Source organism: Staurois parvus, unplaced genomic scaffold (assembly GCF_062004578.1).
Source record: "Staurois parvus isolate SC_StPar_1 unplaced genomic scaffold, SC_StPar_1.0 ptg000149l, whole genome shotgun sequence".
NCBI lineage: Eukaryota > Metazoa > Chordata > Amphibia > Anura > Ranidae > Staurois > Staurois parvus.
The window spans coordinates 1,470,439-1,497,186 of record NW_028317945.1 but is presented as its reverse complement, the minus strand read 5'-3'; the positions used below and the strand labels follow the sequence as shown (position 1 = coordinate 1,497,186).

At 44.9% G+C, this 26,748-nt stretch overlaps 1 protein-coding gene across 1 annotated transcript in view; it reads right to left on the bottom strand.

Moving 5' to 3' along the window:
* Positions 1–26,748, bottom strand: part of ZC3H7B (zinc finger CCCH-type containing 7B) — a 315,279-nt gene that overhangs the window by 182,522 nt on the left and 106,009 nt on the right. Inside the window, exons 10-11 of the mRNA XM_089674226.1 lie at positions 16,000–16,252; positions 1,349–1,398 (exon numbers count right to left, since the gene is read on the bottom strand). Coding sequence (XP_089530352.1) covers positions 1,349–1,398; positions 16,000–16,252 — 303 coding nt within the window. The remainder of the gene's footprint in view (positions 1–1,348; positions 1,399–15,999; positions 16,253–26,748) is intronic.

The window sequence follows — 26,748 nt, the reverse complement described above, 5'->3', positions numbered from 1 at the left end:
GTGTCCATCAATGAACATGAGAATAATCAAATTTTAAGTATGTGTGGCATCATACCTCATTTTATTAGGTTTTCCTAAGCAAAATACTGAAATCTTGACAGTAACAGCACTACAGTTGCAGACTGGAACTGCTAATCCAGTTACTTACAATTAACAGCAGAGCTGTCAGTCTTCCATGTGCACTCTTTCAGTTGGTTGATGGGATTTCTATCTATTCTATGACATAATGCAGCCCAATGGTCAACTGAAGGAGCTTACACGGCATGCTGACAACACTGCTGCTAATTGCTGGCAGTAGCTTAGTGTTGTCAATCTGCAACAGAAGTGCTGTCACCTACAGGTTGTCCAGACAAGGAATTTTGCAACAAATTCCCCCAAAAAATTGCTTTTGAGGTTTGATGCCAAATATAATAAATAGATTCAGGCTTCATTCACATGGTCTTAAAAAACACATATGCAGGTGTTCTTTAAATTACAGCTCTGAACACAGTTGCTTTTTCTTCAATGGCGCCATTCACACAGGTGCATAAACGAGAGCTGCTTTCAGATCCATGACACAGAATCCAAAACTCATAGTGGCAAGGGAATAGCAAGGTTTTGGAGGCTTCAGTGAATTGTCCACCCACCTCTAGACACTACCATCAGGATTCTGGGGAGTTGTAGAATGCTAGGAAAGCTTGGTTAATGGGGAGTTCTAGAATATGTCCTTCAGTCAGTTTGGAATCTTTGTTACGGACAGGTGCATTTTAAGATTTCTGTAGGTTCTTCTGAGTGCAGTTACAACAATACTTCACAAGACAGTGGTCACAGACTTCTATTAGTAAGCAGTAGCCAGCTTTACTTAGGTGATAAAAAGGTTGTATGAAAATAAGACTTTCCTTAAAAGGAGAAATACAGCCAAAGCTGGTTTTGTTCATTCTGCACTCCTGTGACCCATTTTCAGCCGTCAGTGGGCTAAAACCCACTGTCGGCTGACGTCACAGAGCTGGTCCATGCGACCATATGGTTTGGATCCACTCAGGAGCCTGGACAGACACCTGGCTCAGCTTCTCAGTTGTGCCGCTGGGAGACTGAGTGCTCCTTTCCCTCCCTAGTCCATTAAGCGCTGGAAAGGCAGAACAGACAGTGGTAGCTGACAGTCACCACTCTCTGTTCAGAGCGGCAGGGAGAACTGAGTGGTCAGCGGTGTATGATCACTCAGTTCTTAGCCTTAGAGCCAGCAGGGGACAGATGCAGCATCAGATCGATGCTGCACCCACCTAGGTAAGTAGGATTTTAAAAAAAAAAAAATGCAAGCATATTTTTTGAACATGATTAAAAGACACCTGGGTGATATGTATTGGCCTACCTTGTGGTTTGCATTTCCTTTCACAGATACTGGCTCCAGATGTTTGGCATCTATACAGGCAAAATAAAACATATCAATGCAATGCAAATACTAAAACCTAAAAAGGTACCCTCAGGTATTAGACAACTGCATGACTGGTTTAAGAAAGAGAGATGTTGAAAGGTGCCTTCAAATCACAGGAAACACTGACCAATTTTGGCAGGAGAAAAGGTCTATTAGACAGAGTGCACTGCGGTCAGACATGTGTCCATGATCAAGTTTCTATGGTCAAGTTAATCACTTCTCTACCAGAGCAATTAGTGACATCTTTGGCACGTATTAAAAAAAAAAAAAAAAAAACAGCATTTTTTGCTAGAAAAGCACTTTAAACCCACAAACAGTTATAAATTGAACAAAATAAACTACTGAGCATTTCAGCAATTTGTTGCTTGATCTGCAGCTGCTTGCTATCCTGACATTATATATACTATGGTCCTGGGCTTCCCAGATGAGCGGAGTGCCCAGAACCACAGCAGGGGGTAAGCACTTTACAAACCCTCTACAGCCACCCAGAACCATTTTAGCCAGATAGCCTGGAGCCATGTACAAAATGCTGTTGCAGCCCTGAGCTTAATTTAACCCCTGGAATACCAGGATGTTTATAAACATACCTTAGTAGACAAGGGTTAAAGGGGAGGAAGTTCTGCCAATCACAGGCTATGCCACGCCCCTCTAGCCTGTGTCTATGGTGTGCATGCATTGGGACCAACAGGGAGGTGAAGCCTCCATCAATCACCATCTTATATCCCACCCACATATTGTTACGCAATACATGGAGGGAGGGAACTGTAATTTACCACTGTGTATATGCCCACACCCTAGAGTCACATGGCTGCACAGATAAGGAAAGGGAGGAAATGAACAGCTTAGAAGAGAAACTGAAACATGATCAGTAGATCTGGCAACGACTTGTCTACAAAATCCGCGGCTGCAGCAGGGACACAGAAAAGGGGGAGAGGGACAGTGAACAGCAGCATCAACCAGGATTTTTGCAGTCTACAGAAAATGAATGCTCTTGTTGCAAAGCAAGTATGAGCACAATGTAATATAGCATGTATTGACAGTTTTTAATGATTTGGGTTTAATGATACTTTAATGTTCACATCACACCAGAATAGGGAAAATGGTCAGTAATCTACTGAGTGTCACTTCTGCGGATGGAAACACCTTGGGGATGAAAGAGGTGAGAGGTAACTCAGATAACCATGCTTTACAACTGAGCAAGAACACAAAGCTGAGGCTGCAGCATTCAGGTTAACCAAAACTGGCCAGTTGAAGATTGGAAGATTGTAGCCTGGTCTAACTAATCTCAAATTCTGCTGAGCAACACAAATGGTACGTATAAAATATGTGCAGCACTAATAAATGAATTATAGTAAATAAATAATAATAAATGTCCCACATAACATGAACATAAAATAATGACAGTCTCTAGATTAATATATCGTGATATACAGCTTTCAATCCAGTGGTTGTGCTCCAAATGGTAAGGTAAAAATTGCGCACTCACCAGAAGCGTAATTAAATTACGCAGTCTGTAAATCAACACAGATCCACTTCAACGATAAAGGACTGGACTGGAACTCAGGGTAGGTTCTCCTTCAAGGTGGTATGGGTATAAGCCATCAATGGATGTAGGTAGATCAAACTGGCCAGATGTCCCTTTAAGGGATAGGTGGGTGCAGATGCCCGATTACAGGTGCTTCCCTCTCTGGGTCTGGTGGACAGGAAACTGGATCGCAGCAGGGCTCTATGGATAATAAAACTCCCATGTGCTCTGACATGGAGAAGATCCCATGCTGGCCCTATGGTGGCCGTGTGTTCAGGATGGAGACCGATGTTAGACAAGAAGGCCTAGCTCCAAGTTTTCACTTTAATTCATCTCAAAGGTGTTCTATCGAGTTGAGGTCAAGACTCTGTGCAGGCCAGTCACGTTCCTCCACCCTAAACTCACTCATCCATGTCTTTATGGTCCTTGCTTTGTGCACTGGTGCTGAGTCATGTTGGAACAGGAAGGGGCCATCCCCAAACTTTTCCTACAAAGTTGGCACAATGGAATCAGGCAAGTACCGTTCTCTTGGCAACCGCCAAACCTAGACATGTCCATTGATTGCCAGACAGAGAAGCATGATTTGTCACTCCAGAGAACACATCTCCACTACTCTAGAGTCTAGTGGAGGCTGTGCTTTACATCACTGCATCCAACGCTTTGCATTGCACTTGGTGATGTAAAGCTTGGATGCAGTTGCTTGGCCATGGAAACCCATTCCATGAAGCTCTCTATGCACTGTTGTGCTAATCTGAAGGCCAGTTTGGAGGTCTTTAGCTATTGACTCTGCAGACAGTTGGTGACTTCTGCGCGCTGTGCACTTCAGTATGTGCTGACCCTGCTCTGTCATTTTACGTGGCCTATCACTTTGTGGCTGAGTTGCTGTTGTTGCCAGTTGCTTCTACTTTGTTATAATACCACTAACAATTGACCACAGAATATTTAGTAGCAAGGAAATTTCACAGATGGACTTATTGCACAGATGGCAACCTATCATGGTACTACGCTTGAATTCACGTAGCTCCTGAGAGCGACCCATTCTTTCACAAATGTTTGTAGAAGCAGTCAGCATGCCTAGGTTCTTGATGTTATACACCTGTAGTCATGAAGGTGATTGGAACACCTGAATCCAATGATTTGGAGGGGTGTCCCAATACTTTTGGCAATATAGTGTATATATGCACTTTTTAAAATTGTGAGGCTGTTAATTAAAAAAACAGCTCTAGTGTTTCAAGTAAGTGTTTTTGCCCAGGCTGGAATATCATTTTAGGTCTGCATTTCCAAGTCACTCTAAAATCATGGCACTAACTATAACTATTAACAGAACCAAAAACACGCTAAGAAAGCAGACTTTTGTCACAAAATGCACCAAATCAAGCGGTTGGAAAATGTACCACAGTTGCCTCAAAAAATAGGTAGCGGAGCAGAGTGCAGCTTATCCAAATGAATGGTGCTGCTCTGTTGAGCCTGCATTCACACCGGAGCACAACATAGTCCTGGCGATTTTAAAGCATTTTTTAAAGCATTTCATGTTCAGTTTGTTTCCTGGGCTGGGCAACAAAAGGAGAGCAACTCTACTGGAGGAGAAGAGTTCTTCAGGTGTGAAGAAGTGTGCAATAAAACCTGTGAAAACACATGTAACATGTTTACAGGAACTCCTCTATCAAAGTCTATGGGAGCAAAAATACTTTAAAGGATAAGTTTACCTTTGGTAACAAAAGATGTAACATGTTACCAAAGAGCACCTGCCTGAGCCCCTTCCATCCCCCATTGTGACAGCGGGCAGGAGAACTTTTCCATGCACCGCTGTCACAATTTAAAAAGAGCGTGGCCTTGCAGGGCTCCGCCCACATGGTCATGTCATTCATTCACAAAGATCGGCGAATCAATCAACTACAACTACTCTCTGCCACAGCGGCAGACAGTTTGTAGTTCTGAATGTACTGCAAAGGCACTGGTGAGCACTCTCATAGTTCATTCCTGCTCTTCAGTAACTATCTGCCCATATGGGAGGTACAGGCAGACACCTATAAGTGAGATTCTATAGGAGCATGACATTGCACCCTCGATCTCTTGTTCGGGAGTGCAATGCTCTACTGCCTCCTGAAAACAAATAACTGCACTTTTTTAAGCCTACAAAAACATGTATTTATTAGGTGATTAGGCAAAGAAAATAAATTTAGTAAAAAAAAAAAAAAAAGTATTATAAGGCTCTATTTGAGTGTAGGGTGTGTACGAGGTACAGTTAGAAAGAATGGGATTCTAAGTGTTGAGCATAGTCAGGATTAAGGAAATGAGCAAAAAAAATGCTCAAGTGTGAACGGGGGCCAGGAGATGACAACACTGAACTTATCTGTGTATGGCAACATGTGTGAGCACAGATATGAAGTATCACACTTTACTGGGTGTGCCATCGTTAAGAAAGCATTTCAGCGCAGGTAGTAAATGTTGACCCTGAACGTGTCCTGAACAAAGATGGCTCAGTCCTTCTGAACATATTACGTAGCACACATATACTTTAAAATCAGCCTGTATATGCAGTAAAGCATGCTTGTTATACTCTCAATGGAACCTAAGGGGTTAATCTTCTTCATTGTCTAAAAATGCAGTTTGATCCTGACTTATCTGATCCTCCCTTTCTTCCAGTGTCCCCCTTATATCTCCTGATAAGACATATCATGTGGAGACACTCCGCACATGCTCATTTGGTGTGTATTACTAGAGAGGTTTTTTTTCCCTTTCTTGAGAGGGTGCATGTGATCAGCACAGGGCCGATCAGCACTGTCCAGACAGAGGTCTGGTCACATTAAAGGTGGAAAAAGTTCTGAAATGATTTATCTTTGTCTCATTTTTTTACATCAGAGAAACCTGATATTTTAACAGGGGTGCGTAGACTTTTTATATGCACTGTAGGCTGCAACTACATGAAGTTGGTTTTCAACTGAGAGAAACACTATGCTTTTAGAGCCTGTTCACACATAAAGGTGCATTCAAATGCATGAAGGTGTTTGAAAAAATGGATGTCCATTGTATGCCATTGCTGTCCATTTTTATATGCCTTGACACATATTTTAACACGCATCAACACATGTGCTATGCACCTTAAATTGCTATGGGTATCTGTAAGGGACAAAATAATGAAGAGCATTTTTTGCAATTTGCATTGCATTTACGTGCATTTCGTTGCATCAATATGCACCTGTGCTCCACCTGCACAGCCATACCGATTCTAAATGCAACAGCTGCTACGAGGGAGAGGAACCTCTGCCCGCTGTTACAGGAGTGGGGGGGGGTGCTGGAACATGTTGCACCCTAAATACAAGTGTACCATGTTCTAAAGGTGAACTTATCCTTTAACTCACCTGATCCCATAAAGTACAAGAGAGAAAATAGGTGCCAGGACAGATGTTCACCCTGCCAAGGCAAGGACCACCCAGGAGCAACTTAGTGAATAACTTGTGTCAGAAGTCTGTCCAAGGACAGCAACAATTAGAAACCTAAGGTTCAATCCCACAAAGTCTGCATGAGCAAACAGGGAACAGTACATGGGATTCCCACTGAATTAGAGACCAGGGATTAAAAGTCCCAAAAAACAAGGAGTACAAATCTAATGAGCGGAGGACCATGTTTAATTACAACCTATCCATAGGTCCATTATGCAACAGTCAGGAATCCGAGAACATCCATTTGGATAAAACTAAAACAAGGAAGACTACCAGAAAAGCCTTCCGCTAGAGTCTGTGAAGCAACAAGAGAGGAAGGATCTAGAAATGGGTGAACAGATCACACCTTGTCTTTAAAGCATTTCCTGCTACTGCTGGAGGGTTCCTGCATTAGGAAATCTAGCATGTTCAGCGTGCAGATGGCCAAGAGAATAATGACATTGAATAATGAAAAGCAACCAGTTGAGAAAACTAGCCTCCCAAGAAAAGATTTACTGTTGTAGTTCACAGATCACTTTTACAAGATTTAGACATTTCACCACAGTTTGAAAAATTTATGTCATAGCCAAAATAGGGGAAAAAAAGGGATTCTAGCTGTTGATCAGTAAAAATTCCTAAAATGTTAGAACATCCTCTACTGCAGTGTTTCCCAATCTTTTTTTCAGTCAAGGCACCCTTTAAAGTTATGAACAATCTTGAGGCACCCTTTAAAATTATGGACAGTCTCAAGGCACCCCATTATAAAATGTAAAAAACTATTCTAATAGTTTTACCTAATGCAGCAACACCCACACATGCAGGCCACCCAACATTAGAGGGGATTTATTTGTCCAAAGAAAAAATACACTTTGGCACATTGATACTAAATAGTATTCCAATGTTTCTCTTCTTCCTCATTTTCTCTTCTCCTTCATTTTCTCTCTATCCCTCAGCTAATTTGACCCCATTACTGACAGAGAGGGGCATGGGTGGGTAAAACAAGGATGCCGTGCAGGCGACCAACATCCACCATATGAACTGATGGCATAATTGATTGTTAGGAAGCCGGCAGCTAGAAGGTTGTAATGGTGCACAATGAAAAACCTATGGCTTTGTGGAACTTAAAAGCAGGCTTGATCCACCTGCTGTCTTGTATACAATTTTGGGCAATTTTTAGGCATTTTACAAAAGCACCACTAAAGAAGCTACAAGGTACGCCAGGGTGCCTGGGCACTCTGGCTGACAAAGGCTGCACCACTGGTTTAGTGGTTTCCCTGTTAATGTGGGTCAACAGCAGATCCACAATGGGTAATGGGCACGGTTTAGCAAACCCCTTCTGTAAGCGCTCAGGGGGTGCTCAGGTGTGCATCCACAACCCATACAGGAATACCTCGAAAAGCAGGTGAAATAGGAAGGTCTTTCCAGCTGTAAGAGCTATGAGAGACCCAAGACTTAAAGCAAAAAGTTGATCATTCAGACAGAGTACTATGCACTGCATCAGTAAGATTCAAAACGGTCATGGTAAAACATTGCAATTCTGTAAAAGCAAACCTATCAGCGAGAGACTGAGCAGACCACAAATCAGCAATAGACTCTTCAGGGGAAGAAGCAGGGACACATTAAGAGCCTCTGTGGGCAGCATCAACACCGTACTGGGTAAGAAGGTATTTTATGACTTTAGCAGAGACCCTAGAGAATAAGGCACTGCACACAGCCTCACCTGGAAGATCTAAGGAGGACTCCAATGACAGGTGGACCCTATAACCATAAGGCAGCAGGATTCAAGACTGCAGAAGTTAGTACATCCAAAAAGTGTAAAACAAACGTCCCTGGAACAGTAAGGCGAATGTGAGCTGAGTTTACCATTACAGTGGGACCATCCCCTCTGTGTTTAGATACAGACATGTTGTGATGTCTTGGCAGTGATGAAACAAAGCTCACAGTACAAAGCAAGGCCACAGGCACCCACAAAAACTCAGAAAGCTAGGAGCTGGTGGGAGTCACATAGGTAGAGGTGACCAAAGTCACAGTAGGCTGTAGGAACAAACTGGAGATCAGAATTCCATGTGACTCTATGCATAGGAGGAGTAGCAACAGGGAGATGCTTTCTCAACACTGAATGGCAGGGAAGAGAGCGTGGCTGACATTAAACCCAACATATGATTCCAGACCTCAGTCCCTCATTGTTAATTCCTTTCATAATAGAAACGTTCAGAAAGCAAGAAATTTAAAGGCACTCAGCCATCCAAACAATAAGGAAGCTCCCAGTGCTCAGCCTGATCGACCTACCCACAGAGCCTTAACAGTCAGGCATTTGCAACGGCTCTTCACCTAAAAAAGCATTCCACAGCTCCTAAGTTACAAGAAAGGGGTCTGGAAAGTGCCTTAAGTGGAACCCAATGCCCGAAGGTCACTTCTAGGCTAGCCCTGCAAAATCCAATCCAGCAGGGTCAGGCCACAGCACTCCAAAGCTAGACTGAGTGGGGCGCTCGTGAGCAGCAGCAGCCAGGATGGCTGCCTTTTGAGTTTCTCCCTCGGCCGCCGGACACATCAGCCAATTTCTGGCCCTCAGGGGGGGTCCCCCTGCTTGCTTGCTGGCCCCCCCGTCCTCCAGGTACCCCAATAGGCAAAAAAACACCGGTCGCTCGCGCCTCCAGCACCCGGCAGGCTGCGCTGGAATTTGCGGCCTACCTGCCGGAGGTCGCCGGCAGGCTTCCAGGACCCCGTCCGCAAGTCCGCGGCTCCCGCCGGAGGTTGCAAATGAAGCCCCGACCTCGATTTCGGGTCTACCCACGGATCCTAGCGGTATGGAAGACCTGGCAGCGGAGACATCCCTGCAGTCTCCCATTCCATCCTTGCAGGATGCTGAGCTCCTGCGCCGCTTCAAATCTATGCTGCAGGCGGAATTGTCCTCCGCTACCTCCAAGCTGGCCGACTGTCTTTCGTGAGAAATTCGGGAGTTGGGCAACCAGACGAACGATCTCGAGGATAGAATGGACGCTGCGGCCACGGTCATTGAAAATCACGAACAGGATTTGTGCGACCTCAAGAAAGAATTGGCGGACGCGATGCTACGGCTTGATTTCGAAAACCGTTCCCACCGTGGCAATTTGCGGCTAAGGGATATCCCGGAAACGGTCGCAGATCTCACTTCCACCGCTACTGCTCTGTTTCAGGAGCTGACGCCCACTATCCCCATTGACCGGCTTGAATTTGACCGCATACATCGTGCATTGGGCCCCAGATGGCCGGATGGGCCCCCGAGGGACATTATTATCAAGTTTACTTATTACCGCACTAAGGAAACTATCCTCTTGGCGGCCAGAAACAACCCTGATCTCAGCTTCCAGGGGCATCGCTACCAGCTCTTCGCGGACCTCTCCCAGACCACTCCTCAGAAGCGTGGCCAGTTGAAGCCCTTCACTTCGATCCTGGTAAAAACGCAGTATTAAATACGCATGGGGCTTTCCATTCCGCCTCACCTTCAACTACCAGGGCCGTAGTCCCTCTGTTGCTACGCCAGAGGAGGCCCATTCTTTTTTGGAATCTTTACACCTTCTTTAGCCAGAAGCTACTGATCAGAGCCCAGCTCATTCATCTGGATCCCCGGCAAGGCCACTTCCTCCGGGCCACATCTGGGAACGGTCGTCCAACATGAAGAGGGCCCTCCCTCAAACCCCTTCGCGATCAAGTCCTTCCTGTTCTTCTCCAGGCTGAAGATGCATCTTGGACCTCCCACGTTTCGTTTCACCGATGGACTTCTGACGGGACCGTGAGTTTGGCCCTTGGGCTTTCCCAGTTTGTTAGCATTCCAGGTTGGGACTAATTCAGCTTGCTCCCTTGGGTTCCATCCCTGGTTGGGGGGGGGGTCTCCTCCTGGACTTACGGATTATGACTTTCTGCCGTTGCAGCCCATTTGGGGTCCGGGTGATGTTATTCGGGTCTCCGTTGGTGGCATAGGGTGATGGTTCCCTTGGCTCCGAGGTGGGAGGTTGACCTGGTAGGCTGGTTGGGTGGTAGGCGGTTGGCCCCCATGGTTCTCCGGGTTTCTATGGGGAGGTCATCACGGAGGTTCTCGCTCCTGGGACTCATAGTGTCCTTATTTGGTACCCCGTTCTATTATGTTCATTGCCCTTTTGCCTTTTTGCCCTATGAGGGCTTATGTTTTGGATGTTTCCATTTGCAGCCATGTGTCCGGTGGCAGAGCCACCCCTAACTGGTATCCTTCAAGTGTAGGATGCACGTCACCATTGGCGTGACACGATTGCACGGTTGTATATACTTGTGTCATTTTCTTGTTTGTTGGCTGCTTTATGCTTTTTTTGTTGATCGTGCTATGCTGATGCCGCCATGGCCTTGCCCCTTTTGAAAATACAGTCACAAAATGTTCAAGGCTTCAATTCGCCTCAGAAGAGGGCTAAAGTTTTTCATCACCTCAAATCGCAACAAATTGATGTGGTATGTTTACAAGAGACCAGGTTTTCTCAGTCCTTCGCTTCACTTGATCTTTCACCTCACTATGCCACGTTTTACACGGCCTCGGCTCCTGAGAAGCGTCGGGGTGTACTGATAGCTTTCAAAAGCAAACTCCCTTTTGTCTGTGCTAGGAATATAGCGGACTCCACGGGCAGGTATTTGCTTCTGCAAGGCACCCTCTGGGAGCAGGAGGTTACTTTTGTCTCTTACTACGTGCCTAATCGTTTTCAGCATAAATTAGTTTCGCATCTTTGCACCATTGTTTGCCGACACTCCAAGGGTCGTCTTCTTGTTTTAGGAGATTCAAATGTTACCTTGGATTCCACATTGGATAGGCGCTACGATTGGGGGGGGGGGGGGGGCGGCCCCTTCTCACGACTTAGTGCTGGAGGAACGTATGCGCTCTCTCTTGCGGACAGCGGGGCTGGCGGACGTCTGGAGGGAACGTCACCCAACTGAGCACGACTTTACATTCTATTCCAATCCTCATGACAGTTTTTGTAGATTTGACTATATATTCATGCATGTTCAGCAGCTTCCCTTGATCCGGCGGATAACTATTCCCTTCTCACCCTGGTCGGACCATGATCCCTTGGTACTCCTCCTGGCCCTCTCTGGGTCAGAACGGTGCCCTTGTCATTGGCGCATCAATGACTCTTTATTGACCACTCAGACTACCTGCCAACAAATAGAATTTTTCTTATGAACATACTTCACGGAAAACTCGGGATCGGTCTCTTCGGCTTTGCCCCTATGGGAGGCGCATAAGGCCACGGTGCGGGGTCATGTTATACAGCTGGTGGTCCAAAAGCAAGAGCGGGAGCACCGACTTTTGGAGCTTCATTCTCTCCTGGCCTCTGCGGATGCGTGTTGGAAGTCATCTCCATCCGCAGCCCATAAACGCGCTCGGAAAGCTCTGGCGGCAGAGTTGGACTTACTTGCCTCTTCGGAGGCGGAACGGGCCCTGCGTTGGACCAAACACAAATTTTATTCCTGTGCTAATAAGCCGGGTCCAATGCTGGCCAGGAAACTCAATTCTGTGGGGAAACCCCATAAACCGATCTGACTGACTTCCTACAGGTGGCTGTACTTCTAATCCCCAGCAGATTGTTTCCTGTTTCTCTGACTTCCTTTCGTGCCTCTACGCTAAACCAGATCCCTTCCTCGTGGCTCAAGCAGAGGCATTTTTTTAAGATCTCAGACTTCCTGGGTTATCCGAGGCAGCACAGGTGGCCCTCAATGCCGGTGTCACTGTACCGGAAGTGCTCCAAGCTATCAAATCTTTACGGTCCACCGCGGCCCCAGGTCCCGACGGCTTCTCCGGTCTCTATTATAAGAAATTCTCAGCCCTGTTGGCGCCCTTTTTGGCTGACTATTTTAATGAGTTACGACAGGGCTCCTTGCCCTCTCCAGACGCGTTTAGAGCGCATATCGCCATGATTCCTAAGACGACCGACGATGTACAGGAACCGCAAGCCTTCCGGCCCATTTCTCTTCTGAAGACCTGAAGATATTGGGCAAGATCCTTAGTTTTTGCATCAATAAATATTTGCGTAACCTGGTCCACAGGGACCAGGTAGGGTTCGTCCCTGGGAGGCAGGTGGGTGATAACGTTCGTAAGGACGCAACAGCGGAAAATCCTGGGATTCTTACTGTCTTTAGACATATATAAAGCCTTTGATTCTCTATCCTGGGAATATCTGCGGTTTGTGCTGTCTCATTGGGGTTTTGGGGATTCTATTCTTTCTTGGATTTAAGCCTTGTATTCTTCTCCTTCGGCCTCCATTAAATATGTAATATAAGTATTTTTCAGATCCCTTTCCTATTGGGCGAGGGTTGAGACAGGATTGCCCCCTGTACCCGGCGCTCTTTGTCCTGGTGCTTGAGCCGCCGGCTTTAGCGCTCCGGACCAATTGCAATGTATCGGGGGTTCCTTACGCGGGACAGGAGTTCAAGCTGAGCCTCTTTGCGGACAATGCCCTCCTGACTCTTACTAACCCCCTGACAACGCTTCCTAATTTGCAACAGGTTCTTGAGCGCTTCTCCTTGATTTCGGGTCTCCGTATTAACTTGGAAAAGACTGTCGCTCTCAATATTACTTTGGCTTCAGATTTGGTTTCGCGCCTACAATCCCACTTCCCTTACAAATGGGCTTCCTCTTCTCTTGAATACTTAGGCATTCACTTGACCCCCACCTATGACTCCTTGTTTGCTGCAAATTATTATCCATTGCTTAGCTCTCTATCCTCGCTTATGCATTCTTGGCAATTTACGCAAATGTCTTGGATAGGATGGGTTAATTCGGTGAAAATGACCATCTTGCCGAAATTGTTATATTATTTTCGCACACTCCCAGTGCGGGTTCCCCCTCCTTTTCTTCAGTTGGTTCAGGCGAAGTTTATGCGTTTTATCTGGTCCGATAAGCACCCCATAGTATCCAGAAATACGCTCTTTGCTCATAGACTCCAGGGTGGTCTTGGGGTGCCTAATGTAACTAAGTATTATCAGGCGAGCCAGATTGCCCCGCTGTCTATGTTGCACGCCCTTCTGGCGTTTCCCCCTGGGTCCTGTTGGAACTACCTAATTGTGCCCCTATCGCAACGTCGACAGTTCTATGGCTTCCCCCTGCCCTGCACCCTATGGCACTGAGTCCGATGTTACTTCATGGCTTACAAGTCTGGGACTCGGTACGTTACTCCAGTGGCCTGATGTCACCTTTTCTGCCTTTGCTCCCAATTATTAACAACCCTCTTTTCCCACCGGGTTTAGATCACCCAAGGGCGTTTTCTTGGTGGGTGACTAATGGTTTTTTGCAGGTGCAACACTTTTTGATTTTTCGGTCCTTCCCCACCTGGAATTCTCTTCGGGAATCCCGGGATGTCCCCCGGCGGAATTCTTTCGATACCTTCAGTTGCGGCACTGGCTGCTCTTGCTGCAGGGCACTTCTGCTTTCCCGTACCAGAAATCTGCCTTTGAACAGCTTTGCCAGCAGCGACCGGGTGCCTTGGGCCTTATATCCCTTCTTTATGCAGCTCTGAACAAACGCTCGTCGCATACTTCTCTTTCATATGTTGTTCAGTGGGAGCGCAGCCTGGGAGTGGCTGTGGATCCGGAGGACTGGAATAAGGCCTGGTCGCTCATAGCTAAATGCTCATTTAATACGACCACACCGGAGGCAGCCTATAAGGTATTGTTTCGTTGGTATTGGGTTCCGGCTCGGTTGGCCCAGGCTAACCCTGCCTGTAGTGATCAATGTTTTCAGGGTTGTGGCCATCGTGGAGATGTATTGCATATCTGAGACTGTTTCCTTTTTGGTCTCGTGTGTTTGGCCTCCTTTTCACCTTGTTCCATCTCTCCATACGCCGGGATGCTCGATATGCCTTGCTTCATTGCCCCATACCGGGCCTCTTGGCTCACCAGCAGAAGTTGGCTTCCTGTTTGTATTTATCGGCCACTAGAACAATTGCTCAGACCTGGAAGAGTCCGTTTGTCCCTCTTCAGGGGGTGCGGGATCGTATGACCACTATGATGCTCAAGGAACAGATGTTGAGTATCTGTAACGACTCCCAGCGTAAATTTTTAGCATATAGCTAAATGCTCATTTAATACAACCACGCTGGAGGTAGCATACAAAGTATTGTTTCATTGGTATTAGGTTCCAACTCGTTTGGCCCAGGCGAACCCTGCCTGCAGCGATCAATGCTTTTGGGGTTGTGGCCATCGTGTTGATGAATTGCATATCTGGTGGTCATGCCTGAGACTGTTTAGTTTTTAGTCTCGTGTGTTTGGCCTCCTTTTCACCGTGTTCTATATCTCCATACGCCGGGATGCTCGGTATGCTTTGCTTCATTGTTCCATACCTCTTGGCTCACCAACAGAAGTTGGCTTCCTATTTGTTTTTGTCGGCCACTAGAACAATTGCTCAGGCATGGAAGAGCCCGTTTGTCCCTCGTCAGGGGGTGCGGGACTGTATGACCACTATGATACTCAATGAACAGATGTCAAGTATCTGTAATGACTCCCAATGGAAATTCTTGAAAATATGGTAACCATGGTTGCAATATGCCTTTCCCGCGCTCCCCCCGGCTAGTCTGGGGATGTAATGGCATTCGGTATTGGCGTTCTTGGACCCCTGCTCTTTGCTTTTTTTTTTTTCTTCCTTTCTCTCTCTCTCTGTTTGTTTTTGGTGTGACTGGACAGCTGCCTTTAGTGGTTATAGTCAGTTACATTAATGTTTTGTAACTTATGTGCCATTGATGGCCCCTGCGTGGGCGTACCTTTTGCCCTGTTGGCGTTAGAGCACTGTTTTTTTTTTGTTTTTGGTTTTTTTGCATTTTTTTATCTGTGCAATTGATAGCCCCTGCGTGGGCGTGTTTTGTTGCCTCTGTTTTATACTGTTTAAAAATTAATAAAAACCATTGAAATACAAAGCTAGACTGAGGAAACGCTACTCTGAATAGCTGCAATTGTGGAGACCAGCTCAAGCAACAATGTAGAGAAGAATCTTGATTGAAGAGAAAAGAGAATAAGAATTGAAGAAAAGAATGCTTGCAAAAAAATAAAAAAATAGATTAGACTTTTCCGAGCAGAGGTGAGAAGAAAACGTCCAACCTCTTGGACACTAGCAAATAAAGCTTGCTGATAAGAGGAGGGGTTATCTTGGCCTGGCCTACGGTTTTACTGTTTGCCAGTGTCCTAGCCTCCTGTAGACAGCAGTATAAAGTAAAAAGGCAATAACTTCCTGTGTCCCACAACTGACAAGAAAGAAGCCTTTCTAAGCACAGCTCTCTTACACTGCCAATCTAATAAGTAATGCAGTAGAAGCATTCATACGGAGAGGTTGAAATGCAAATAGATGCACCTTTCCAGTTTTCTAATGTTCTCTGAACATTGGGGTATGCTATTATAGAATTCCTCAGAAAAGGCAAGCGCATCAAACCCATATCAAAACCTATAGCACTAACATACAAAGCAGTGTTGACTGGGGCCCTTTATAGAGAGGATACACAAAACTAAATTAAAAGCTATAGTAAATGCAAGCATTTTTGGGCATCTGCTATCACATAACACAGGTTTACTTCAATCTTTGTCCAAGACACCACAGCGGTAAGATCTTCTGCCAAAGACTAAACCTCTGGTTATCTTACTTTATATCTGACCCTTACCATTTGCAAAGGTGTCCAAGCTGTCCAATGTCTCCCGAGTGCAATCAAACCTGTCCAAAGTATCCAAGTGTACATCAAAAGAAGGCTTTAGAGGTGCTGCAGCTGGTACTACCAGTGGTTTCCGACTGTCCAGCAAGCCAAAGGAAGCAGGTGGCAGGGAGGATGATGCTGGAAGGCTAGCAGGTCCCAATGTTGACAGCAGGTGATTGCCAGGAGGTAATACTGGTATAAGCTGTGGCACATGTTTGGATGCCTGAAAAAATACAAACCTGAAAATCATTACAAACATCCTAAATCACAGATTGAGGTATGTAATATTTTAAGTGCAGACTGGTAACAAACTTCAAACACTTTCCACACAAAATATTCCTAGAAGGCAGAACTAACATAGAAACATAGAAAAGTGATGGTAGAAAAAGACCGAGTTATACATCGAGTCTGCCCATGTGTGTGTTTTTTTTTTGGGGGGGGGGGGGGGGAGAGATCCTGGATCCTGTCTTCTCTGCTCCTCCTCTTGTTCAAAGGTCCACATCTTATCTCCTGATAAGACAGGCTGAACCTTAGCCATTCTGCACGTGCTCAGTTTAGTGTGTATTGCTAAGAGGTGTTTTTTTTCTTGGGAGAGTGCATGTAATTAGCACAGGGCCAGTCAGCACTGTCCAGACAAAGGTCAAGGGTTTTGCATCCTCCTAGAGCAGAAAGAAAACTCCTACAAGCTTTACCCAGTGCTCTGCTGAACACTGATAGAAGTCACAAGACTGCTCTAACTACTGATGAGAAAAAGGTATTTAGCAGTTTATATTTATTAAAATAGTTGCATTTCCATATTCTGTGTACTGCGGGAGACTAAATATAGTGAATGCAGGGTCCTGGGTTTAGTAACACTAACTTTTTTAAAGTGGTTATAAAGACAAACTTTTTTTACCTTAATGCAAAGTATGCATTAAGGTAAAAATGTTTAAAGTAATAGTATCCCCCCTCACCATACTTACCTGAGCCCTCATTTGGTCCACTTCTGTGCCCATCTGCAGTAGCTCTCTCCCCTCACTTCCTGGTCTCACAGGCTTTGCTGAGGCAAGTGGAGCAATTGGTTCCCACTGCTGTCAATCAAAGTCAGTGATGAGGGAGTGGGGGCTCAGGGCCAAGCCCCACTTTCTGTGCCTACAAGCATTAAAAGCTGGAAACAAAATTGTCAGGTACCATTTGACCACCTGAAGGTTTCTCTCAGACACTTGCTTAACCCCTTCTCGCCAGATCGTCCCGGCGTGAAGAGGAGTTCCTGCGCCGGGAGGTGGGTGGGACGGGGCATGGCTTAGTGTCATGTGGCCGCCGTGACGTCATGGCCGGTCACATGATTGGGAAAGGTCCCGATGGAAAGAGCGGACCGGGACCTTTCCGTGAGTACCTCACGTGTGCTGGGAGCACGCAGGGCGTGCACTCTCAGCACATATGTTTTTTGCTACATGAACGCAAATATGTGGCCGCTCGGCGTCTAGGCCCAGACTCCGGAAGGCCGCACATTTGCGTGCGTGCGTGCGGCCGGCGTGAAGGGGTTAAATGCAACATCCACATGCTTTTTTGTGCCAGCTTATCAGTTATTATTTCCAGGGTTAGTTCATGTTTTTCACTTTCAAATGATCACTCATTCATTTTACAAACTTGCTCACACCTCCATTCCAATATACTGCGACTCAGGCATCTTTTCATAAGATGCGCTGTGGTTCAGTGCCTGGTGATTGTACTACATATCTCATATTTCCAGTGCAAGGCCCAAAAACACAATTGAATGGACCGATATATGACTGGGGGGTCAATTCACTAAGAGATAAATATTGCATAAATTGTTTAGTTAAAATAACTCATGCGGTATTTATCTAAAAAATAGTAAATTCACTAAAAAACATGCATTATTTACTAAATGCATTAAATATTTAGGTTTTGCGATATTTATCATTTAAATTTAACGTTATTCTTGGTGTTGGTTTTGCGCAATTTCTTTTTTTTTTTTACATGCCAACACTACACCAGAGGAAGAGATAGTTCTGTAAGTGCTGGTTCACACCAGTGCAACTTCTGATGCAACTTGAGTCGCACAGAATCAAATGACAAGGAGAATCACATAATATTCCATTACGTCCATTCAAATCAAAGCAACTCAGCACCGAGCGATTTTGGAAAAGATTGCTGTGATACTTTGGTGCAATTTACAATGTGACTTGGCCCCACAGAATATGCAAAAACACAGCCAAGTTGCATTAAAGTCATACTACATATTAGCACTGAAAACTGTGCCAATCTCGCATCGCAGTAGTGTGAACAGAGCCTAAATGAGCCTATATTGTGAAACTGTGAAAACACTTTTGCATGCTTTAATTCACAAAACAATCTCCTTCTGGTGAAATATTACAATTTATTTTCATTCCTGGAAAGAACATTTCCACACTGATACATTGTATACGTTTAACTTGCTGGTCAGTGCAGAGTTCCCCTCATTGTTATATTGTACATTGCTAAAATACTGACTGCCTACTGGCAGGTGCTAAATAACGAATGTGTGTGTTCTTTAGTGAATGGACTTTTATGATTTATCTAATTTTTTTTCATTTACCTCACATTTAATATTTCACTTTGATGAACTGACTTTTTTTAATCTCATGCAATATTTTCAAAAAATGAGCCACATAACCTTCATGTCACAGGCGGAATGCTTTAGTGAATTAACCCCTGGATCACAGCATTTGTTTTAACCCCTCAAGAAGTCTAACTCCATGTATTGTAAATCTTGGATAAGAATGTCATCCCTCAGCCAGAACAGCACAGCACAGCCATCCAGAGCAGTGTGCTTACAGTGATGCACCAACACACCGCCCCCCCCCCATAAAACACTCCAAGCACACAGTTAACGCTTTGCTCCCACCTCATGTTAACCCCTTGCTACCCAGTGCCATCAGTACAGTGTCAGTGCCTTTAGTAGTGTCAATGCCTTTTTTGTTTGTTTTTTTAGCACTGATCACTGTATTGGTGTCACTGAGGATGTCAGTGACACCAAGTCAGTTCCCCGAAGTGTCAGAATGCCTGCCGCAGTTCCACTATAAGTCGCTGATTGCCGCTATTACTATTAAAAAAATATTCCAGTATCTATACCATCATTTGTAAACGCTATAGCCTTCACGCAAACCAATTAATTTACACGTAGTGGGGGTTTTTTCAGCAAAGAAATGTAGCAGAATACATTTTGGCCTACATTTATGAGGAAATTAGATTTTATAAATTTTTTTACTGGACGTGTTTAATATCAAAAAGTAAAAAAATGTTTTTTTTCTCAAAATTCTTAGTCTTTTTTTTTTTTTATAGTGCAAAAAATAAAAACCGCACAGGCAATCAAATACCACCAAAAGAAAGCTCAATTTGTGAGAAAAAAAGGACGTACATTTCATTTGGGTGCAGTGTTGCATGACCGCGCAACTGTCAGTTAAAATAACAAAGCTCCTTATTGCAAAAAAATGCCTGGTCAGGAGGGGGGGTAAATCCTCAGGAGGGCAGGTGGTTAAGAAGGGAAAGGTATTTGGTACAACATAGAACCTCCCTGGATCAGGATGTCACTCCAAGCTGAATGAAAGAGCCAGGAGGACACTGGTTAGAGAGGCTACCAAGAGACCTACAGCAACTTTGAAGCAGTTGCAGGAATTTATGAGCAGTCACTGCATGCATGTGACAACAATATCACAAATTCTCCACAAATGTGGCTTGTATAGGAGGGCCGCAAGAAAAAAATAAAAAAATAAAAAAAAAAACACTCCTCAAGAAAGGTCACATGCAGTCACGACTGATCTTTGCCAAAAATGCACCTTGAAGATTCTCAGGCCACATGGAAAAAGGTGTTATGGTCAGATGAGACTAAAATTGAATTATATGTCCTCAACACTAAACGATGTCTGGAATAAATCCAATACAGCTCACAATCCAAATAAAGCAATTCCTACAGGAAAGCATGGAGGTGATAGTATCCTGTTATGGGGTGTTTCTCTGCAGCAGGGATTGGAGCACTTGTCAGAATAGAAGGAAAAGTGGATAGGGCAAAATACTGTCAAACTTTGCTCACAATGCCAGAAAGTTGTAAATGGGAAGGTTTGTCTTCCAACATGACAACAACCCAAAGCACAAAGAAAAACAGCTGGATAAGACAAAAAACTGTGTGTCTATTTCAAGCTGCAAAGCAACAAAATGTGATTATTTTAACTGCTTTCCCACTGACCTATAGCAGAAATACTGCACCAGGGTGGCAGGGGTGCGAAAAATCACGTGTATTTACACACGTGATTTTGCATTCGCGTGTAGGGGGCGCGCACTAGCCGAGTGCACGCCCCACCCACGCCACCATTGGCGGCCTCTCACCTGAACACTGGGTCCCGGCCGGTGATTCCTCTCCGGCAAACGGTGATCTCCGTGCATCATCAACAGGGAAGAGACCTGTATGTAAACAATACAGATCACTCCCCTGTCAGCTTCTGCACACATTGCTTTTAAATTAATTTAAACCAATTAATTTACATGTATTATGATTTTTTTTTTTTTTTTTCAAATTTTTTTTTTTAACTGGACATGTTTAATAGCAAAAAGTCAAAAATATTGTTGTTCTCAAAATTGTCGGTCTTTTTTTTTTATAGTGCAAAAAAATTTAAAACCGCAGATGCGATCAAACACCAACGAAAGAGGGGGTGTGGCTTGGGTGCAGATGTGAGCGGAGGGACTGAGGCTGAGATCCCACTGAAAATCCTGGAAAAGCTCCTAATCCTAAAGCACCCGCAACTTCTGATCCACTCTGTTCTCCCACAGTGTACTCGCACTGTGCCTGTGTCTCATTTTACGGCTCCAGCACGATGTCTAAAACGAGACAAAGACAAGGGAGGACCGAGCAGCGTGACTTTGCAAGATGGCACCGGCTCCCTTCCACAGCTACAACTCCCGGCCAGGGATAGAGCAAAAAGGACATTGGTGGCAAGCTGGAGAGGTATGTGCGAACCCCATCCAGGACTCGGGCTTCTCAAACAGTGAGTAATTCTGCAGGAGAGCCTGAGCTGCCTTGCCTCTTATTCCCCCCTGAGATGCTGCATATAGTTACATAGTTAGTCTGGCTGAAAAAAGACAAAAGTCCATCCAGTTCAACCATTAAAAAAAAAAAAAAAAAAAAAAAAAAAAAAAGTTATAATCCTATACCCAGAGTTGATCCAGAGGAAGGCAAAAAACCCAGCAAAGCAAGATTCAATTTGCTCCTGCAGGAAAATTATCCTTTCTGATCCCCCAAGAGGCAATCGGATATTCCCTGGAATCGAAGGACACATGGAGTACTGAGATGAATGGAGAAAAGGAGGCAAACTCTGCACAGCTTGCTGACACACCAACACTAGCAGACGTTTTTGAAACAGTGCAGACATGTAATGTCTCACTGTATGTCCTGTCTGGCCAAGTGCGTGGCATCAAGAAGGATATTGCCTTGGTTCGGCAGGATATACAAAAAAAAAATCAGTGAACGAACCACAGCAATCGAGGGGAGGGTGAGCTCTCTTCATAATGATCCCATGCAGGCAGACATACAGGCCACAAGGTCAAAAGTCATTCACCATCAAAACAGGTTGGAGGATATGGAAAACAGGCAGCGCAGAAATAGTATTCGCATTTTGGGGCTACCCGATTGAGCAGAGGGCAAGCAACCAGCTGAGTTAATTGAATACTGATTATTGGAGATCTTTGAGAAGGATAGCTTTACTGTCCAGTTCGCTGTTAAAAGAGCCCACAGGATTCCCATCAGGCCCTTGCCTGCAGGCAATCCTCCTTGCCCATTCACTCCGAAAATGCTGAACTACAGGGACAGAGACAAAATCCTCAGCTTAGTACGCAAGAGGAAATATTGACTTTCAAGGTTCTAAAATCTCTTTTTTCGACGACTTCTACACTGAAGTCCAAAAACAAAAGGGTAAAATACCAAGATGTGAAAAAGCGCCTTCGGACATTTTAATTGTCAGATGCTATGTTGTACCCAGCCAAACTCAAGGTTGTGGATTATTATTATACAGTATTTATAAAGCCCCAACAGTTCGCTCAGCGCTGTACACTATAAAAGGGAGACAGAACATCCGACAGCACAATAACAATACAATGAGATACACGAGGGGTTTGAGGGCCCTGCTACTTCGAGCTTACAATCTATTAAGGAGGGGGATAGTGGTACAGGAGGAGATAGCAGTGGAGGATGGGGTGGTAGGAGGAGTGGAGGAGGTCGGCAATTAGCAGGGGGTGGGGTAGGCTTCCCTGAAGAGGTGGGTTTTTAGGGTGCGCCAAAAGGAGAGGAGAGTAGGTGATAGTCTGATGGATTGGAGTAGGGAGTTCCAGAGGATGGGTGATGCCCTGGAGAAATCCTGGAGGCGTGCATGGGAGGAGGAGACCAGGGAACTGGAGAGTAGGAGGTCTTGTGAGGAGCGGAGTGTGCGTGTTGGGTGGTACTTGGATATTAGGTCGGTGATGTAATTTGGGGCAGTATGATGGATAACTTTGTATGTCAGTGTTAGGATTTTGAATTTGATCCGTTGTGCAATCGGAAGCCAGTGGAGGGATTGGCAGAGGGGGGTGGTGGAAACAGAGCGCTTGGTAAGGTGAAGGAGTCTGGCTGCCGTATTTAGGATCGACTGAAGTGGGGATAGCCTGTGGCAAGGCAGGCCAGTGAGGAGGGAGTTGCAGTAATCGAGTCATGATATGATGAGTGAGTGGATGAGCTGTTTAGTGGTTTCTGGAGTTAGGAACATGCGGATTTTGGCGATGTTGCGGAGGTGGAGTCTGCATGAGTTTGTTAGTGATTGGACTTGAGGCTGGAAGGATAGGTTGGGGTCCAGAATGACACCAAGTACTCTGGCCTGCGGTGCGGGCCTGATAGTGGCATTGTTGGACGTGATGGAGAAGTCAATGGGGGGTGGTGTGCGGGCTGGGGGGAAGACGAGCTCGGTTTTGGAGAGGTTCAGTTTAAGGAAGTGGAGCGACATCCAATCTGATATGTCGTTTAGTAGGTTTGTGATTCGGGCGGAGACTGAGGGGGTGAGGCGAAGGGGTTGAGAGATAGATTTGTGTGTCGTCGGCATAGAGGTGGTAGTTGAAACCGTGAGAGTGTATGAGCTGGCCAAGGGAGGAGGTGTAGATGGAGAAGAGAAGGGGCCCGAGAACGAAGCCTTGAGGGACCCCAACAGAGAGGGGGAGTAAGGGGGAGGTGGTAACGTTATAGGTAGCGCTTAAGGATCGTTGTGATAGGTAGGATGAGAGCCGGGAGAGAGCGGAACCTCTGAGGCCGAGGGAGTATAGTTTTTTGAGGAGGAGGGGGTGATCGACTGTGTCGAAGGCCGCAGAGAGGTCGAGGAGTAGGAGCACTGAATAGTGGCCATTAGCTTTGGCGGTTAGAAGGTCGTTGGAGAGTTTGAGTAAGGCAGTTTCGGTGGAGTGTAGGGGACCAAAGCCGGACTGTAGGGGATCGAGGAGGTTGTTGTCGTTGGATGACAACAATAGACAGTACTTTGATACTCCATCCACTGCCTGCTCTTGGTTAGATAGCAATGAATAGCAACTGCGTAATGCTAACAATTGATGTGCCTATCCAAATAAATATATGTTTTCTATGTGTCTTAAGTATTCTGTTAGGTGGGTGGTGGACCCTCATTATGCTACATTATCAGGTGTCTGGAATATGTCACTCAAGCACTCATGCATCCCTGTTTTCCAAGCTACTGGTGCTGCTCCCAGCAGCATCCCTGAAGGGAATTTATGGTTGCTTGTTAATATTGACAGTTTGTAGTCACATGCACATGCTCAGTTTAGTGTGTATTGCTCGAGGGTTTTTTTTTTTCTTGGGAGAGTGCATGTGATCAGCAAAGGGCAATCAGCACTATCCAGACAGAGGGGCAGGGTTTTTGCATCCTCATAGAGCATAAAGAAAAAACTCCTCCTTCAGGCTTTAACCAGTACACCGCTGAAGTCACAAGAGTGCTCTAACTACTGATGAGAAAAGGTATTTAGCAGTTTATATTTACTAAAATAACTGCATTTCCACATTGTGTGTCCTCTAAGAAATTGGATATAGTGAATGCAGGGTCCTGGGTTTAGTAACAGTTTAAGCTTGCCAAGCAAGGGGTGAGGGGGCTCGTTCCCTGGAAGGTAAACCCTTTCTGGCTCTCCATAATTATGTATTCCGATTTTGGTAATGCAGCATCTTACTGGTTTTTTGAGTCTGAACACTGGCTCTGCTTCTTGGTTGGTGATCCGGGACACCTTAAAAGCATATCTCAGAGGTGTCCTTATAAAGGACATCTCTATAGAGTTAAATCCACCAGTAGACAGTGGGAGGCAAGTATGGGTAGAGAAGTGCAAGAGGCTGAGTGCCAATTTATTGAGAACTCCACTTCCGCAAATCAATGTAGATGGGAAACGGCCCAGCAATTATACAAATCCCAAGCACTGCAAAAGGCAGACCATAAGAGATTTTTTCAAGAACAGAAATGCTTTGAAGAGGGGGAAAGTACTTGCTGCTTACTGGCAGTTATAGCAAGGTCCCAATTAGACCCTATTATCATTACTTCGGTTCTTAATGCTCAGGGAGAGACCCTCACATATACAGAAAGTATTTTGCATTGCTTCAAGGACTTTTACCAGGCTCTCTGATACAAAACTTGAAGCCCCCTCTGCACCAGTGGATACATTCCTACATGATATAACAATCCCCAAACTGACCATAGAGGATAGGCGTCAATTGGATTCCCCACTTACGCTAGAAGAACTTGCAGCGGCAGTCACTGACTCTGCAAGTAATAAAGCTGCAGGCTTTGATGGTCTTCCAACTGAAATTTATAATAGAATAGGTATGGCCAAACCATGCTGCCTGAGTTGTTGAAGGTGCTGCAGGATGCCACACACCCAGTTATACAGGCCAATCTCCTTCCTCAATGCAGATGTTAAAATCCTTGCTAGAGCGTTAGCCAACAGACTCAAAAAATATGTCTCAAAACAGATTCATAAGGATCAATCTGATTTCATCCTAACTAGATCTACCGCTGCAAATATTTGCAGATACCTACTGATAATTTGGGTGGAAGAGCAGTGCTGTCATTGGATGCCACTAAGGCCTTTGAAAGCGTTGAGTGGCCTTACTTGTGGAAGGCCTTACAAGCATTTGGAATAGGCCCCATTTTCATTAGATGGATTCAATTGCTATATTCTTCCCCAAGAGAGAATCATGATTGAAAGAAAAAAAAAAAAAAGTTATAATTCTACACCCACAGTTGACCCAGAGGAAGGCAAAAAACCCAGCAAAGCATGATCCAATTTGCTCCTTCAGGGGAAAAAAATTCCTTCCTGATCCCACAAGAGGCAATCAGATATTCCCTGTATCAACTTTACCTATAAATGTTAGTAACCAGTTGTATTGTGTATCCAAGAAAGAATCCAGGCCTTTTTTAAACCAATTCATTGAGCTGGCCAGAACCAACTCTTGAGGGAGTCTATTCCACATTTTCACAGCTCTTACTATGAAGAAACCTTTCTGTGTTTGGAGATTACATTTTTTTTCCTCCAGACATAAAGAGTGCCCTCTTGTCCTCTGTGATGACCTCAAGGTGAATAACTCTACACTGGGTTCACTATGTGAACCACTGATGAATTTATACATGTTGATCATATCTCCTCTTCTCAAGAGAGAATTAATTCAGTTCCTCTAATCTTTCCTCATAGCTGAGCTAATCCATGCCTCTTATCAGTTTAGTTGCCCTTCTCTGCACTTCCTCCAGTTCCCCAATGTTCTTTTTGTACATTTGTGCCAAAATTGAACTGCATATTTTAGATGATGTGTTACTAATGATTTGTACAGGGGTAAAATGATATCTCTCTCTAACTGGTGTCTATACCTCTTTTAATACAAGAGAGGATTTGCTCAGCTTGCATTGTATGCCATTATTAAGCTTGTGATCTCCCAGAACTCCCAGATCCTTCTCCACCATTGATTCCCCCAGTTTTACTCCTCCTAGTATGTATGATGCATGCATATTCTTAGCCCCCAAGTGCATAACCTTACATTTATTAACATTAAACCTCATTTGTCACATAGTTTTGCAACTATCGGAGCCATTTAATCTCCATAGGGGCACAAGGCAGGGGTGTCCGTTATCTTCGCTGCTGTTTGCCCTGGCAGCGGAACCCTTTGCAATTGCAGTCAGACAGAATAACAACATTATTTGTTTTAGACGGGGTACCAGGGAAGAAAAAATTAACCTTTATGCAGATGCTACTTTATTATACCTATGGGACACACAACAATCTCTGACTTCCCTAATGGAATTGATCTATATCTTTGGTAGGTTCTCGGGCTTTGGAATATACTGGAACAAGTCTGTCTTGCTTCCATTGGAGCAGAGCTACCTCGTGCGGACTCTAAAATGAATGTTGTGGACTCCTTTAAATACCTAGGAGTTCTCATTCACCCAGTAGTGTCCAGATTCCTGGAATTGAATCTATGCCCTCTGTTGGCCAAATTTATACAAAAAAAGTCTGCTTGCTGGTGTAGGCTCCCCCTAATGGTTGTTGGCCACTCTAATTTAATTGAAATGATTTGGACTCCTCAGTTACCACAGTTAGGTCCATATATATTTATATTTGGACACAGGCACAATTTTAGTTTTTTCAGGCATTTACCAAAACATATTCAAGTTATAGTTATATAAT